Below are 18,819 nucleotides of genomic sequence, written 5' to 3'. Positions count from 1 at the left end.
AATACCTATTTAGTTCTTCATCATGCTCTAATCCGTAATATATAACATTGCTAAGATGAAATAGAAAGTTATATTACAATTTGACTATTTTTTTAGCCAAAAAAGTAGCCAATTGCTGTTTTGGACTATATATTAAAATAATTGACCAATAATACTAATTAAGGTAAAATTCTTTGACTATAAAACTAAACTTCTGTATAATTGTTTTTGAGGGTTCAAACGTCTATATGTTAGTTTAATAAAGAAACAATTTTGTTTTGTCTATACTAAACTTCCGTATAATTGTTTTTGATGAGTTGATTTCATCGAGGCAAAATTGGTCCATTTTCTTTTAGTTTGTCTAAATTATCATATTAATTCATTAATAATTTATCTCCTAAACTATTTTAGTTTGTGTTGAATATGATACAACGAAAACTTATTCTACTCTTTATTTTATTGGTTGGCACTTTAGCCAATAAATAACAATATTAAATTTATAATCCAACTCATAAAATATATTTTCTAATCCAACAAAATTTATAACTAATAATATTAAGTATAGTACATAATTAACATAGTTATAATAAATTACAAATAAATATTATTACGCCAATTAATTTTTAAAATTGATAAATTAAAGTATTAGTATTTATTTATAACAAAACTTGGACCAATTTAATATTAAAATTTAAATAAAATAATTTGATATAATTATTATAAAATTAATTAATATATAAATTGACGAATCACACTACCGCCACGTGTGTAGCACGTAATGCGAAATTAGTATTAATAAGGTAATATTTCCAAGAAAAAGATTGCAAAAATATGATAGATATTGTATAATAGATAGGGCAAGAATAGGAATATCCTTATCCTTTTGTTGCCTCGGAAGGCTACGAAAGTGACACTGATTCTTGTTGTCATCTTATGGTTTATTAAACTGCTCCACAAAAACTACTTTAAAGCATCGGTTTTGCTTTCTCATGGGTACCATGTAGAGGGTACATCTATCAATGACAAAATTACACTTTGTCCATATCTTAAGCTTTCTATATTTCATATGGATTATCCCTACATAAAATAAAGGCCTAATGTCTTAAAAAATCCCGACCTTTTAGCCCCTTTTCAATTATACTCTGACGTTGAAAATTTGTCAATTTTACCCTATTTTGCATTTTTGTGTTTCAATTGTACCCTGAAAAATTAAATTAACGTCTTTTGCGTTTGAAAATTTGTTTAAAACATTCTCCATGTCTCGCATATATTGATTGTATATTTTTAAAATTTATTTAAATTTAGTTAAATTAATTAAGAATTTAAATTAGTGTTAATTTAATTATGGTTTTTAGTTAGTTTTTTTTTTAAAAAAGGACTTATTTGTACTTTTTTGAATAAAAAAGAATTTAATTTCATGTTTAGACTTAATTAATTGAATGATTTCATCATTTAAGTAAAACAATTAACAAAAATTAAAATATTGGGGTACAATTGAAAACGGAAAATTTAAAAGTGGATAAAATTGACAAATTTTCAACGTCGGGGTGGAATTGAAAAAAAGTTTAAAGGTGAGGGGTTTTTGAGTGATTAGCCCTAAAATAAATGTAGAGACACATAATTATACTGAAAGGAAAAAGGGAGTCAATTTTAGAGTAAATTACGGTAAGGTCTTTAAGGTATATTATAATTAATAATTTAATATTTTTTGTTTCAAAAATCCACTTAATAATTTTTCAGTTTTAATTTCGTTAATTATTAGATTCCTCAGTTAATTTCGATATTTATTTTCAAATGATTTAATACCCCACCTTTAGTTTTGTGAATGATTTGGTCCTTCACTTTTAAATTTTTTAAATATTTGGTCCCTCACTTTTAAACGATTTAGTACCCGAGTTTCAGTCCGTTAAATGATTTATCTCTCAAATTAACAGAAGGATCTCTCAGTTAATGGAATTAAAACTGATGGATCATTGAATAAAATTTTAAAATAAGAAATACCAAACTCTTAATTATGGTATATCTCAGAGACCTCTAGATAATTTGCTCTTAATTTTATTTTTAGCTACTGGGATATATATTTTTAACAAAATAGTTATGAAGGTTTTTTTGTGATATATTGATAATCCAATGAATATAATAATGATGATTGCATCAAAAGATCATAAAATATGGAAAAATTGCAATATCCAAAGAGTTTATGCACGCTTAAAGATATAACTCAAGTAATTCATCTTTGACTAGTGATGAATTTTCAAGTTTTTTTTATTTTAGTCATTAAATTTTTTTGTTATTATTGAATTTTCACTTTTTTATTTTATTATTTTCTGGCCAAAAGTTTTTTAATGGCAACCGAAATTTGTTTTTATTATCTGAAAATTTACTATATATGTATAATTTAGCTTAAACTCATTTTTTAAATAAAATTATATCCTTCACAAAAAAGCACTTTGGTTTGGAAAGTAAATCTCAAAGCATATTCTTTGACTTGGTGGAAGGGCACATTGTCAATTAATGAAATATTCGGGGTTCAACTAAAAAGAGTGAAATGATATTTTATTTAATTATTTTAAAATATAATCACTAGAGTTAACAATCCCGGCTAGCCACCTCCTCTTGCCACCACTTAATACTAAATACTAATTCCTGAACCTTCAGTAAAAAGTAAAATATGACTAAGAGCATTCACAATGTTTTACACTCTAATGGGCGTAATAGCATGCCACGTTAATGGCCGATTCAGGTTAATAAAGAAATTCATAAGTCCGCAGTAATTTTATTATACTCTTCTTCATTACATTTTTCTCCACTGTCAATTATATTTTTAAAGTATAATGAATAGATCCCACAATATTTATTTTTTATTTTTATCATATTTATATCTAGAACAATTTATTTCATAATATATTTATACTTTTGTATAATAGATTTTAATTAATTAACAAATAATAACTAATATAAATTTATTTATTTAATTAAAAATATTTTATTAAAATACTGATAATTTAAAGTACATAGACTAATTTAATAAATATTAATCTTCATCATTAACACTACATTACATGAAATTTAAATTGCACTACATAACATGAAATTTAAACTACACTACATTACATAAAATTTAAAATACACAACATCACATTAATTTATGTTAAATTTTCACCTTAAGGATGGAGCACATTTGCTCATGAATCTTGAGTTATTCCTCCGTCATGCTTGTGGTATCTTTGAGTAATATATCATAATCACTTCGAAAATTTAAGGGTTAAATGCAAATTCATACACCAACTTTGACCTAATTTGCAATTACAACATAAACTTTGAAACTTGGCAATATCAGTAACCAACTTTACACTTTTGGCAAATCGATACACCAAACTCAAAAAACACTAACGTGGACATTGTAATAAGCCGCCATTTGTCGTTTTATGATTGGTCGGTGTACCAATTTGCCAACAAATGAAAGTTGGTTACCGACATTGCCAAGTTTAAAAGTTTATGTTACAATTGCAAATTAGGTCAAAGTTGGTGTATGAATTTGCATTTAACCCAAAATTTAATCCTTCTAACTTTCTGCTATTCTTTCCATACGTTGAAATTTTCCTTCTTTTTGTTGTTGCAACATGATCTTAATTTCTTCAAGTCCTCCATCTACATCTTCTTCGAGATTTTTTGACTTTCCTTTAGCTTTTCTTTTTGTCTTTTTTGCTAATTTTTGTCCAATCGGACGTATTTCTACCTCACAATCATCGATATCCAAGCTTGTATCCATATTAGATGAAGAAATGTATGCTCCACTTTCATTAGTTCTTATCTTTTTTTGAAGAACGTTGTAGAGGATTAGTCGTCTTCCATTTTTGATCATCTTTCACCACCATTCATACATGTTCATAAATGAAATGTTTTTAATTATTTTGGTGAAAAAGCTCACGAGCATGTTGTTTGAGTTGATCGTCGTTAACCATACGAGAAATCCAACGCCAATGTAATTTCACAGCTTTTTCCTTTCTTTGACATTTGGATGTTCGATGCTCATTGTAGTATGTAGTGATGCGATTCCAAAATTTTGTTTCACTTTGTGAATTACCGGCAACACTGCAGTTTGAAATTGTGAGCCAAGCACTTGCAAGTACTTTGTCATCTTCAACGCTCCATGGAATACGTTTTCCATCATTTTCTTCAATTGGATCACTAGTGATAATTTTTTCGATACCTTGTTGAGTAGAAAATTCTGGTATTTGAGTATCGGAATTAGACTCCGTTGTTGTATTATCTTGCGTCGGACCACAATCAATATTTTTTCTTGCATCACTTAGAGTTATTTGGCTTCCATAACCTACATTAGGATTGTAATATCCCGAATTAAACCCTCCCATCATGGGATACATGGAAAATGGATATGGAATGCCGGGAGAATTTTGAAAATTTGGATTTGAAAAATGAGGATTTGCAAAATTCTGCATATTTGAAGAAACATTTGAGTATGGAAAATTTGATGTATTTGAATGATTTTGATTTTGTGGAGAAGAAGAATTTTCTATATTTGAATTGGTAAATAAATTATGGAATTTTTGTAAATTTTCATCCATAATTTAAAATGTTTTAGTAGAGAAATTGATGAATAGAACAAAATATTGTAAGAGAGATTTAAAATAATTTGAAGAATTGTAAGGAAATATTGAATATTTATAGATAAAATTAATTTTTTTTTAAATATTGAATTTGGCTTGCAGGTGCAATTTTACATATACATGTAAAAAGTGGGGACCACATAATTGCTATAGAACCGTTTTCTACTATAAAACGGTTCTATAGCAATTTTCAGGGTTTTTGACATTTTTGTATCTTCCTACAACAAAAATTCCAGATTTGTACCTCTTTTCAACATATTTTTGCTTTTGTGCCTGGACCCACGCAGCCCGCTATATGAGACAGCAGGCTGCAAACCAGCCCGCCTTATGAGACAGCGGGCTGCAAACCAGCCCGCCTTACGAGATAGCGGGCTGGTAGCTAATCTGGGTGATTAGTAAAATCACCCAAATTAGTACCAGCCCGCTGTCTCATATAGCTGGTCGGTCAAATGATTCCCTGCTGTTGCAGGGAATCATGTGCCAAAAAACAGCCCGCTATATGAGATAGCGGGCTGCTTTATTATAAATAGGTGAGTGCTGAAGGTTAGCACTCACACTTCAAAGAAAAAATTAGAGAAGAGTAGGAAAAAGAATAGAATTGTAATTGAATTTTAGTGGGTTATCTCGTTTAAAAAAAATTAGTGAATTTTAGTGGAGTTTGACGGATTGATTTTTTCGGACTTGGTTGAAGCGACGAAGTTTATTTTGTGGAGCTAGTCGGATATTTTTCTAGAGCTAAACGTTATTTTTCGGACTGCTATTTTACGATAAGAGGTTAGTCCGTATTTATTTTTAATTAATTTTATTTTATTTTATTTTAGAAAATGTTGGAATTAAAAAATGCTATCGATTAGAAAATGTTAGAATTATAATTGAATTTTATTTTTTAGAAAATATTATAGTTTAGTAATTGTTAGAAGTTATAGAAATTTTAAAGAATTACATCATTTTCAATATTTATATAGTTTAGAAGAATTCATAGGATTCTTGTTAAGTATTATAGTTTAGAAGTTGATATAATTTTTAATATAGTGTAGAAATTAGAAAATAGTATTTTGAAAATATAGCATAGCAATGTCGTGTACAAATTGTCTAGAAATTGTGTTTTGAAAATATAGTATAAGTTATTTATAAAGTTACTAATTTTTAAGAAAAATATAACATAATTGTTACTATATGATGTAGTTTAAAAAAGTACGTAAAAATTGTATTTTAAAAATATAGTGTTAATTGTTTATAAAATTGTTTAAACTTTTTAAAAATAAGATATAATAGTTTTTATAAAAAATAGTATTTTGAAAATATAGTATATATTGTTTAGAAAATAATTAAAACTTAAGTATACATGGTTATTATTACGTTTTGCAATTTAAAATAGTACGTAAAAATTATATTTTGAATGTTATTTTAGAAATTGTTATAATTTTTAATGAGTACCTTGTGAATATTAGAATTTTATTTTAGAAATCAGAGTAACATTTATTCATGACGCATGCTTGTAGTAAATTTTTAAAAAATAAGATATGAAAGTTTTTATAAAAAATAGTATTTTGAAAATATAGTATACATTGTTTAAAAAATGATTAAAATTTTAATATACATGGTTATTATTATGTTTTGTAATTTAAAATAGTATGTAAAAATTATATTTTGAATTTTATTTTAGAAATTGTTATAATTTTTAATGAGTAACCTGTGAATATTATAAATTTATTTTAAAAATAAGAGTAACATTTATTCATGACACATGATTGTAGCAATGACGACAATCGATTTGTCGTTCGTGATACGGTTTGACGGTAGTATTGTAAACTCTCCCGGTGGAGTAGAATATTTTGGGGGTAGTTATGTGCAAGTGCCGTTGAGTGGAAGAATAAATTATCAAGAGTCGGTTGATATTTGTGGATAGGCAGTATCCACTGCTGTGGGCCCGTAATTACATAATTTGTTTTGTTTTTCCAGGTTGATTATCAGGGGAATACCGAGGACTTCATTCAGCCGTATACTAGGTATACACAGCACACGGCAGCACCTCTTCGCAGCCCGAGGCGCCACCATCTTCGTCTTATTCAGTACCGCCGGACTTCTCCCGTTATCGTGCTTCCGCTTTTACCCCCTTTTAGCCACCACCCCCGACGCAGACACCTCCAGCTCAGCAGTACGGAGGACTATTTGAAGACAACTGGTCCTATCCGCAAACGCCTGGAGTAGGTAGTTTTAGCCAGCTTCTTGAGGGCTACATTCCACAGCCGCCTTCTTCCTCTCTCCCCCCCCCCCCCTCAGAGCACATCACAAATGCATTTTTCACTCACTGATGAGTGGGTGAACAATTTGCAGGCTGCCACACTCCATTTGGTGAAATTGCTAACATGATGCCTCCTTCAATTTCCCTGGGGTTAGGGACCCCTCCTCACAGGCTCCTAATGACGAGGATGACAATGTGGCCAGTCCAAGTAGTAGCGACCCCAGCTCCGGCACCAGATCTCAGACCTTATCGGCCATTGACTCATAGCCAGATGAGTCGGCGTCAGAACAGGAGTCGAAACATGAGGATACACTTACAGACCCCAGATAGAACAACATTTAGTTGTATTTTATAGTTTTTTTTATTGTTGTACACATATTTTTGATTATTTGATTTATTTTAATTTCTGTGTATGACTTTTGTTTAATTATTTACGAAACCCTAGTGATTTATTATTATCTGATTTTTGAAAAATTCATAACGACAAAAACGTTTAGAAAAGCTTTTAAATGCTTAAAAATGGTAAAAATACTTCATAACAATCAAAATCATAAACCCTAAATTTGTTATTCTATTTTTTAGAAGTATAGCATAGCAATGTCATGTTTTGTACTAAAAGCGTGAATTAGTAAAATTTTACCTATAATCAATTAATCCAAAACTACATTTTTAGACAATTTTAACTATTAAAATCACTTAATTAAAATAGATCTAACTCAAAACCAATTGGACATTTATATAGTCCACACCACCGTCTACGACTTTCATTTTCACTCGAACTTTATTTGATATTTCTAAGATCTTCAAAATTAACGTCAAACTTAACTTCTTAAATTTTCATATTAAAATCAGGTTTTTTCTACCATCTTTGAGCAATTAAAATTCTTACTTTGATTGGTCCAAACAATAATTACAAATGACATTTATAAAGTTTGAAAGGTCAACTACAATATGTCTTTAAATTTTATTTACAAAATAACCCTCGGAAGTGTCCGAAAATAACCCCAAAATAATTAACCTAAATTACAATTTATTGCTTAAATAAAAAATTTTGAAAAGAAAAAAGAAACTGATTAATCATTATCTGCCCCAAATGATTGTATAGAAGGAAATTTGTATAGAAGAGGCAATAACACAAATCATTTGGGTCCGGGCACAAATCCGGAAATTTGTATAGAAGAGGCACAAAACCGGAATTATATTTGTAAGGAGACACAAAAATGTCAAAAACCCCAATTTTCATTTCACTTTCTCCCACTATGGGAGAAAGTGTAATGATGGGTATAATAGAGGACTATAACACTCTCTATTATACCCATTGTGGATGCTCTAAATTATAATGAGATATGTCAAGTAAATATTTTAAAAAAAATGAGATATTTTTGCAAAAAAAAAATTCTAAGTAACTAACATAAAATTTGAAAAAACCGAATCATATAGTGCCAATTTTTATGTTGACCATTGATATGGTGAAGGCAGTGGCGGAGGCACATGGTGGACAAGAGGGGCATTTGCCCCTCTTAATTTTTTCAAAATACAAATTTGCCACATAATTTTTTTAAACATTTATAATATTATTTGGTAAATATTATATATTGACCCGTTTAATTTTAAATTTCGTATATTATAGAAAAAAAATTCTATTTTACCCCCCTTAATTGCGATTTCTGGCCCCTGGGTAAAGGCCCTGTTAAAATTTCCAATTATGAATTGCAAGAAATGCAATGCAACAAAGGATATTTTTCCATTGGAATCTGTACCGCAAAAAGAATTTATGTCTATCTAAAATCAAATTTTTTTATCTAAACTTAAGAAAAGCTTTCTTTCCTTTTCTAGTTTAACTTGGGCAGCTTTACATGATAAATTACTATAGATAGCCCAAGATTACATTAGAAAAATTATGTTGTCGACTCTGCAACAACAATGAGTAAGATTCCGGCCGAAAAATGATCTATGACGATGCAACTCGTAAATCGCAAATTGCACTTGTATCAGATTGCTAGACAAAATGTTGAGTAGGATATTCTTGCTCGTATCCATTATAATCGTAATAGAGCCTCTCTCCTTTAGCAATATCCCGCGTAGCAACCAAAAATACCCTGCATTCACCGTTTATACTGTATCTCACACATTTGCAATTCTGCTTCTTCTTACCATCCCTGCACACAATTCAACAAATCTTGACACTAAGAATGAAACAACCGTTTCGCAAACAGAACATAGCTGGTTGAACAGAGGCCTAAGTGTGAGATATTCAAAGAAGAGCATGTTCCGACTCTATGTATATATAAATATTATTATATTAATGATGTTGAGAAGCAACAGGTTACATAAGCTTACGCTGTATGATTGTTAATGCCGCTGATAAAGCGGGCAATATTTCCACGTTTATCAGGGCAGATGACAAGGCTTTTAGATGAATCTTTTGCTAAAAGAAGGGTCATCAGACTATCACAATCATCATGTTCACGGTTTCTGATGTAATCCACATCACCTGTGTACTCTGTTATAAATGTCAGATCCTTTATTTGGCCATCGGCCTCAACAGTGAATCTGCATTGTGAAATAAACTTGAACCTACTCAACATGAAGTAGTCACTGAACAAAATAGCACAGCAAAGAAGTTCAAGTAAGTACCCTTCGCATGAATCAAAGACCACTAAAAGCGGAGGACATTCTCCTCTTCTACACATAGCTCTGCACTGTTCCAACGTCTCTATGTCCTCCTTCGGAAGAACCTGACAGAAGAACAACGCGCTATAATAAACATATAATGTATGAGAGCCAATTGCTCCAGCAGGACAATATCATTGAAAAGACCAGTTTTGACTTCAGACCTGCATGCCCTCCCTTTCAAACCTGGCCTGGTTTGCAGATCGAGGAGCCATGCCAGGAATGTAGGTTAGGTCATCACTAAATTTTATTTTCAATTCTGTTAAAGCAGAAGCAAGTGTGCCCATTTGTATCAACCTTTGATCATGATCCTCTGATGGAACAAATGGCAACAATCTTCTTCTTCTCTTTTGATACACCAATGATCCCGAACGTCTCCGATGCTTTCTCATGTCTTTGAAGTCAACCAAAAGAAGCAAATTAAAACCAACATTGAGGAGTCCGTGCTTATAAATGATAAATAATCTCTGCTATTAATTCTTGAAAATGATGACCATATAGAGATCATATGAAACAAAGATAATATCTTCAACAATATTAGAAAACATTACATAATTAAAGTTTGATATTGAATTTGAGATATTGAATCTTTAAATCAGTACGATCATAATTGGCCAGTGACCTTGCACATAAACTATACCACACAACTCGAAAGTTCAAAATAATAAAACATAAGTGATCAGTATGCTTTCTCCGCATCTTGACATATTTTAATATAACAAAGATTACTGTAGGATTTCAAACATGGTTGGTTGACCAAAATGCAGCATATTAGAGGATAATGAAAGATATTGTTACTGATCATTTTGTCATTCTACATGTCCTTATTATCTATCAAACACACAGTTAGTAGAAAGAGTAATAGGTTTTAAAAAAGAGGGACAATAAACTCGATCCATAAGAAAGGGAAAAAAAGTAATAGCAAAAAGTTAGTCATACTAAAGATCATCACGAACTATGATTCAAAATCAAAGATTTAGATGCCTACTGGCACTTAGAAACAATGTATTTCCGAGGTCATATATCTCTTCCCCATAAAAATCTGAACGCAGACATCAACAAATTTTCATTTAAAAGACGAGATATAAGGAGAAAAAGAAAGGGGTATTGACAAAATTTTATTAGGTCTTTCCTCTCAAAATCATCCTTCAGATGAAAGCTGATACACAAATTTGACAGAAAATATACAATAAAACTCTGAATTATATACATCAGGATTCAGGATTACTATCAATTTCTGTGTCAGTTGTTGTCACTAAGTGTAATGCGCTTATATCATGATCGAATTCTCAATTCTGTGTACGCACATGCATGAAAAATACATGCACATACTTGCTTATCTCTGATGCATCTTAAGCCACCATTCACCAATTCTATAAACCGGTTCTTTAGTGTATTCAAAACAAGACTAAATTAGCGGGCGTTTCTTGTAGTTTTTTAGCTTCAATTTTTGTCTACATGAGCTGCCCAGTTAGCATGACATATCCTTCAAAATTGTACTCTTGTCCCTTCTCTAATAATCTTTTACAGTTTTGTTTCTTGTTTACAAAATGTGTAAATCAGCTTTATCAGTTCAAACCTATATATCGTTCAACAAAAAAATCTGGAAGAAACAAGCGGTTGAAAGTTTTACATCACAGAAATATATGCAAATATTTATGTCATAGCAATCCAATCTAAATAGCAGTAATGACACAACTAAAATGGATAAAATCAACCCAAAGCTTGTATGCTAAGAGAACTTTACTTAACTATCGACTAAACATGTAAGTTCATCGGTTGTTGCCGTATTCAATCAAGACCTTACATCTTAATATTAGCTGGATGTACATTTCTAGACATCTCAGCACACAAAAAAAAAGTCCTACTACACATAATAAAGTAGCAAGCCAATCGAGCTAATAGATTAGATAGGCTTTTGTGAAAGATCTTGATTGATTATTATTATTGGGAACCTTTTCACTTGTATGATTTCATTCCGTTTAAGAAACTTTCAGATGTCTATTTTTATCTTATGTTGAAGGATCTGAATTCGAGCAATTAAGACCTTTCATGAATTATGACTATGTATTTTTATATTCAATTTGCATTTTAAGACTTACCAAAAACTATAGGTATAGATAAGCCATTCATAAATTGTTCTAAAACTACATTCAAGACATTACGAGCTTAATCATTCAACATTTCATTTATTTATTATCGCATCTTATATAACGATCCAAAGGAAGTTCCATGCAGCGCATTTAAACTATTCCCTCATTTCTTGTTTTCTTTGTCATCCTTGCAATTAGTCCTTCCTTTTTTCACATCACTATTCAGACTCTTTTTTTATTTATTATTACACTATTATGTATTAGTTATTGTGATTATTGTTATTTTCGGCAAGGCAAGCAAAATTGAAAAACTTCTGGTAGTCAATTGATAGCAGGAAGCCTGAAACAATTCGTCAACGAGAAATCATCAAAAAAACAAACAACAATGCATCTAGTTTTCATTTTTTTTGTTCCTTTTCTGGGCAATTGTATAAACATAAGACGATAAACCAATCTTAAAAAGAAATTAAAGAAAGAATCACCTTGAGAAGAGCAGCATTTATCTTTCCTAATATGATCACACTTCTGAATCCTAAAGAAATCAATAATCTTCCTCTGCGAAAGCTCTACATAATCAAGCACAATCAAACAGTAAAACACCCACATTGTCAAATTTAACCAAAACAAGAAGAGCTATAGGTAGCACGGACACTTCACTCGATCAACATTTTCCGTTTCGGAAACTTGTCAGACAGTTGGCGTTCGGACACGAAACTTCAATTTTAACATATGAAACCTTCAAATAAGGTCGTTTCGCATTGTCCATGTCCATGTGTCCACGGACACTTCACTCTATCAACGTTTTCCGTTTCGAAAATGTGCGACGCATTGGCGTTCCGGACACAAAGCTTCAATTTTAGCATAGGAAACCTTAAAAATAATACCGTTTCGCCTTGTTTGTGTCCAAGTGTCCCGTTTTCCGTGTCTGTGTCCGTGCTACCTAGCTAAATTTTAAAAAAGCAAATAACAAGATGGCCCTACTTCTTACTCGTCGTCTTTGATCACCAGAGCAGCTAGGGCAAAACCAGGATCCAATAGGAACTCTAACAACAATGGGCCTCACGCATTTCATATGATACCCTTTATCACATTTATCACACAGCAACAGCTCTTCACCTCCTTCACCGGACCCGCATTTTTCGCAGCTCGCGTCTCCATAGTCACCACTCTCCGCCACCGCGTACTTCGCCTTCGCTAATACCTCCGATATCGCCTTCATCTTCTTCGGCCGCGGTGAGTCCGGCGGCGATGATGGTGCCGGACTCGCCGCCTTTGTTCTCCGGCGAGAACCTACTGTACGCCGAGCAGCCACCGTGGTGGAAGCTGATGTCATTGAAGGGTTGTTTCGGATGGCAAAGTTGTGATTACAAAGAGCTGTAGAGGGTAAAATTGGAATTCGGTGAATAAAGTAAAATTCTGAAGGAAGAACTGAAAATGGGGATAAAAATGTGTTCCACTGGCGAGAGGAAATTAGAGTTTAAGTCAGAGATGCTAAAGTGCGCCTGTGGTGCGCACAGAATGTGATGTCCGGCCGTTACGTGAGAAATGTTTGTTTCTGTTGTTAAGGTTGTTTTGGCGTTTGTTTCCGCCAAGGGCAAGAGCTGTGAAAAACTAATCAAAATAGTTAAAATCTTATTCCTAACAAAAATTAATCTTATTCTTTTTTTTTTAATTATTTTAAAAAGGCCAAACTATTTTTTAAAGAAATGTTTACATGAATACTAAGAACACAAAAAAATATTTATAAAAATATGTATTAATTTTTTACAAAAATACAATTTTTTTAAAAATGATTACAAAAATATGATATTTTAACAACATTTGCAAAATCCAACATTTTTATATATTTAATATATATTTTATATATAATTCGAATAATATATGTATATAACATTTTAGTCTTGTAAATACTTTTGTTCGCACTGGATCAAAAGATGATTGGTGACTCAAAACATGACGAAGCCCAGGAGATATAGAAAAGAGCTAAACATAGAATTTTAGTCCAATAAAAATTATATTTATATTTAGTTTTTATTTATTTACTTATTTATTAAATAAGAGATCGAATCTTATTAGGATTAGGATTTTTAATTAGTGTTTGTTCCCTATAAATAGTTAGATTAATCATTATTATTTATCAACACATTATTTATCAAAATTCAAATCTCAAATTTTTTATCCTCAATCTCCGGAAGAAACTTGAGTTTAGGAGTAAAATCGTAATTAATCTCGCTTGAATCTCCGAATTTACATATTAATACCTAATAGTTTTTTCGAACGACGGTTACGTCATTCAAAGTTTGAGTTACGTCATTCAAAATCGGGTTACGCCATTCGAGTTTGGGTTACGTCATTCGAATCTTGTTTATCTCATCCGAAATCAAACTGGTTAAAGCATTAGTGCAAGAAATTACCTAATAATAAATTCTAAGGTTCGAGCATCGAAGTAAAACCATGCAAACATCTTTTGGGACTCCACTAGGGACGCATTTATAGTCAATACAAAAACCGGATTTTTAATGGATGAATACAGGGGATTCGGTCTCAAAGCCGAACTCGATTGGGAAGGAAGAGCGAATTAACGAACGAATTAGACTCAGACATCATCGCAATCACAGCCAAAGACAAGCAAGTACCACAACTGCCAAAGTTGACTCCTCCACCTCCCACTAAAGGAACTATTACTAGTTCTATAACCAAGAATCTTGATCTTGATGTCAAGAAGGAGTTGGCTGATTATTCGCGCGAGCTCCCGCCAGCTCACCCACCTTTATCGCAATCCAATTTCATCATCATGAGAGACAAAATTGCTCAAGAAAATCGGGAGATGTTTGATGAAGCGATGTAACAATGTCGACCGCGCTTAAGACAATCCTAACCGATCAAGCTGTGGTGCAAAAGAAGATTAAGAATAACCTGAACAACTTGACGAGTTCCATGGACAATTTGGGTAAAAAGAATTCGGGGCAGCCAATGGCCAATCAAAGCTACCGAAGGGCCGATTATACTCAGATGCCGAATATATTCGGCGCTCAGGGTAACTCGACTAAAGCAAGACAAACATCTAATAAATGTGTATGACTTACGGTTTCGTAAGACTTTTATCTCACCCAGAAGGAGAAACTACCAACAAAGGCGAGAATGCACGCCAAATATGGGAAAACTTCAAGGTAATGAACCTTTTATCAACTTGCAATATCCAGTGCAAAAGGTGACGTCAGGCGGCAATAATATGCCGATTGGCGAAGGGGGAGGTAACGTGTACAATCGAGGTAACTTGATGAGCTGGAAAACTTGGGCGTCGATCTCAGGCCAATTCCATGGCCATCATACGTAAAACCATATCCTAATTGGATTAAAAATTATACCTGTTCCCTAAGGGTTACAAGGTCCTGGAGTTTAGGTTGTTCTCGGGCGAAGAGAAGGGACAGTAGAAGGTGGAACACGTCGCCAGACTCTCGACGTAGTATAGTGAGGGTAGAGCTCATTATTTTTGGAAGTTGTAATTATTTGCAAGTTCATTGACCAAGATGACGTTCACCTGGTATTCCCATTTGTTGCCAAAGTCTATAGGTTTATAAAAAGAGCTAGAAACGAAGTTCTATGAGGAGTTCTACCGAGCGCCGCTAGAGATGATATTGCAAACCTCGCTAGGATTTCTCAATTACATAGTGAGATCGTGGATAAATACATCGGCCGATTCAAAAATCTTAGGAATGGATGCAGGACCCAAATCTCAGAGGCCGATTGCATCTCCATGGTGGTAAAGGGAATGAATTTCTCCATGATAGAGCATTTTGAGGGGCACCGCTTCTGTGACTTGTTTGAATTGATCAATCAGGTAGTGAGCTATGAAAGATTACTTTAAGAGAAGGAATAAAGGCGATGATCCTTGAAAGGAACGTATTATCAGGACCGGATGGATGTCGCAGTTGTTTTAGAAAGTGGAGAGGAAGATTCAGATGATGAGATCAATATGGCCGAATTCCTTGGAAAGAAACGGTGGGACCATGTGTCGTTTAACGTTAATTTTATATAATCAATTGCCACTTATTTAAGTCTAAATTTTTTCAAGAAATTGTGCATCATTTCTAAGCGTTTTTCTGAGCTCCATGGAATAAACGATCATTCATTTTCTAAACGATCGTTCATAATTTTTGAACCAGCCAAACTTGGCTTTCTTCTCAGCTAACAGGTTAGGGAACAATGAACGATCGATTACTTTAGACTTTCAAAAGATTTGTTGACCATTGGAAGTAAATGATCAAGCACTATTTTTGGACGATCGTTTAGAATGTCCTGACACCTCATTAATGAAGATTTTCAAGGGAAAATAACCGGAAGAAATTGGGTTGGACCAATGAGACTTTGACACATCATCAAAAAGCCTTTAAAGACTTGTTATAGGCATTTGAACTTTGTTGGAACAATTATTGAAAAGATTCAAATCTCTTAACAACAAAAACTCTCTCAAATTTATTGTGCATCAGTTTCTTACACCGATTGCTTGTAGTTCTATTTTGTTAGAACATTTATTATTTTCTTTGTGGGTTGTTGATTAAGCCTTGTAAAAATCAATTAGTTGTGAGTTAAGGGGTTTAGCTTTGGAAAAACTCCAAGTTTGATGTTAAGCTTTAAAACACCATTTTTGTAACTTGTACTCAAGTTTATTCTAGTGAAGATCTCAATCTTTGATTGAGTAGTGGATGTAGGATTATGTTTAATCTGAACAACTCTAAAAGTGTTTTGCGTTCTTCTCTAAACCCTAACCCTATTCATCTCTATCTTAAACAAATTTTTAGTTTATCTTTTAAATCTAATTCACCCCCTCTTATGGATTTCAGAAACCTACTAAATGTTCAACGTTGTAGGAAATCGGGTTTCATGAAGAAGAATAAGGTGGCGGTAGTACAAAAATAGTGTTTTTTCGATCTTACAAGGGCTGATGACATCTTTGACGCACGTTCTAAAGATGGACAAATCATCCTATGAGAGGGTCACGTCATTCCACCCATTGACCAGTTAGTGGGGAAAGATTACTACAAGTACCATAACTTCTTGAGGCATCGCACTAATAATTGTATGGTCTTCTAGAACGTAATTCACAAGGGAAGTTGTTATTTCCTACCAAAAAGGAGGCCGAGCTAAATATGTTACCATTAATGCTATTCAGCGAACTTTTGATCGTGTCTTAGGAAGCGGATAAATCATTGAGAAATAGGATTCAAGGAAGCCAAGGCATAGGGTAGAAACCAATTATTCAAAGTGGAGGTTCGCGAAACAACTCCAAGGTATTGAAGATCACTTGTCTTTCGTGTAAAAACTATTTCATTGCGGGTAGCAACGGGAGCAAGGTGAGGGCTTATGGTGTTCAAAAGAGTTTTTCAACCAACGGAGGAGACCCTCCTATGACGAAGATCCAAATGCGAAGAATGCAGAGGTTACGACAAGAATCTCGGTCATAGCGACGAAAGGCGGTGATTCCAAAAATACCCTGATGGCCAAGGGGAAAAGGGGTAACTGTTGGTGCAGCGGGACGTGAGGGTCCGAATCGTATATTTCAATTCAAAATTGGAATTCCAACAATTCGGATCCAGAAATTGATCATATCAATAACAAATGGATCGTCGTATCATCTAGTAATTAAAGCATGCATCTAGAAACCGTAAGAAGAATACCAATGTCGATTCTCCAACGATTCTTGTAGTCCCGATAGTACGGCGACCTCAAGCTCGTCCACACGAGTATGCGTTCGATTGAATCCTCGCCTTGAAGTAATCTGCCAGAGTTCCTCTTGCCGAGAAGGCCTAAGCTCAAACTCTTGCCGGGATTACGTCCTTGCTCGGATTTATGAAAAACGTCGCCAAGTTTTTCCCGTGATTGATGACTACTTGAACTCCTTCAAGTGCTTTCTCTCTCTACAACTTTGTAGTGAGATGTGTGTTGTTTTTAGAATGAGCAAAGGCAACCTCTATTTATAGGGTAGAGCTTTGCTTAAGAATGCAACACCTCACATGCTAGGTGTCACACGCCAAGCAAAGGTGTTGCCACCATTCGACACCTCACATGCTAGGTGTCACACACCAAGCATAGGTGTTGCCACCATCTGACACATCATATGCTAGGTGTCACACATCAAGCATAGGTGTTGCCACCTTCTGACACGTCGGATGCTAGGTGTCACACACAGAGACATACATGACATCATCACGTGACATCATCATATGACATCATCGTGACATCATCACATGACATCATCGTGACATCATCACATGACATCATCGTGACATCATCACATGACATCATCGTGACATCATCACATGACATCATCGTGACATCATCACATGACATCATCGTGACATCATCACATGACATCATCGTGACATCATCACATGACATCATCACATTAACTTGGATAAAATACAATTAGGTGCCTACTAATTTATAACTCTTACAAATTAGTCCCTAATCTATACTTGTTTTTTCATCTTAGATTAATTTCCGAGATATGCTAGTATCTATATGAAATCGATCTCTCGTAAACTCAATCGGTTGCACACCCTATTGTGTGTGACTAACTAGGTTCACATCTATATGGCAACGAGAGTCATAAGAAACGCCCTTCTTATATTAAATAATTAAATCCCATTAATTATTAATTCTCGTAGATCGTGAGTGACGTCTAGCAACATATCACGACCCCCAAATAGATATGAATGTTTCGATGCATTCTTTATGAACCAATGTTCATAATTACCGTACACTCAAAATTCCCTTCATCTAAGATTCCGATCTCGACTAGTGTCACGGTTAAGTCAAACACTGTTTGTCTTAATCATATGACCTCATCGCAGTTCTTAATCTTGATAAATATGACTTCCACTAGAAACAACTTTCTAAGTAAGTCATATACACCCGCGCAGGTTTTATCATCCATCAAGAACAATTTGAGATAGCATAGAATCTTTTCTCCGTTCATCCGGAGTGATAAATCCTCTCTTGGTTAAACCCCTATCTCCATATACAACTAACTAGAGCCAACACATCCCGCGACCCTAGCTCATGAAAGATCTAGGGATAAGGAGTATCAAACTCTAATCACCTATATACAAGATAGTGTCACCGCAAGTCAAAGGACATATGTACAATTATGAAATAGATGACATTAAATTGACTTTGATGAAATACCATGTATAAG

At 33.3% G+C, this 18,819-nt stretch overlaps 2 protein-coding genes across 2 annotated transcripts; both read right to left on the bottom strand.

Annotated features, from left to right (window-relative positions):
- Window positions 1-3,544: 3,544 nt before the first annotated feature.
- LOC126656858 (uncharacterized) lies at window positions 3,545-4,355 on the bottom strand. The gene is made up of 2 exons (XM_050351481.1): window positions 3,942-4,355; window positions 3,545-3,844 (listed from the first exon to the last, which is right to left on the bottom strand). The coding sequence occupies exons 1-2, from the start codon at window positions 4,353-4,355 to the stop codon at window positions 3,545-3,547; spliced, it is 714 nt and encodes a 237-aa protein (XP_050207438.1).
- A 4,271-nt stretch (window positions 4,356-8,626) lies between these two features.
- LOC126654462 (probable Histone-lysine N-methyltransferase ATXR5) lies at window positions 8,627-13,215 on the bottom strand. The gene is made up of 6 exons (XM_050348321.2): window positions 12,603-13,215; window positions 12,104-12,187; window positions 9,693-9,922; window positions 9,493-9,593; window positions 9,196-9,408; window positions 8,627-9,014 (listed from the first exon to the last, which is right to left on the bottom strand). The coding sequence occupies exons 1-6, from the start codon at window positions 12,952-12,954 to the stop codon at window positions 8,855-8,857; spliced, it is 1,140 nt and encodes a 379-aa protein (XP_050204278.1). The 5' UTR covers window positions 12,955-13,215; the 3' UTR covers window positions 8,627-8,854.
- Between the last annotated feature and the right edge of the window lie 5,604 nt (window positions 13,216-18,819).

The sequence above is a fragment of the Mercurialis annua genome, linkage group LG7, assembly GCF_937616625.2.
Source record: "Mercurialis annua linkage group LG7, ddMerAnnu1.2, whole genome shotgun sequence".
In the NCBI taxonomy this organism is placed as follows: domain Eukaryota; kingdom Viridiplantae; phylum Streptophyta; class Magnoliopsida; order Malpighiales; family Euphorbiaceae; genus Mercurialis; species Mercurialis annua.
This window is presented reverse-complemented; position numbering and strand designations above follow the sequence as displayed.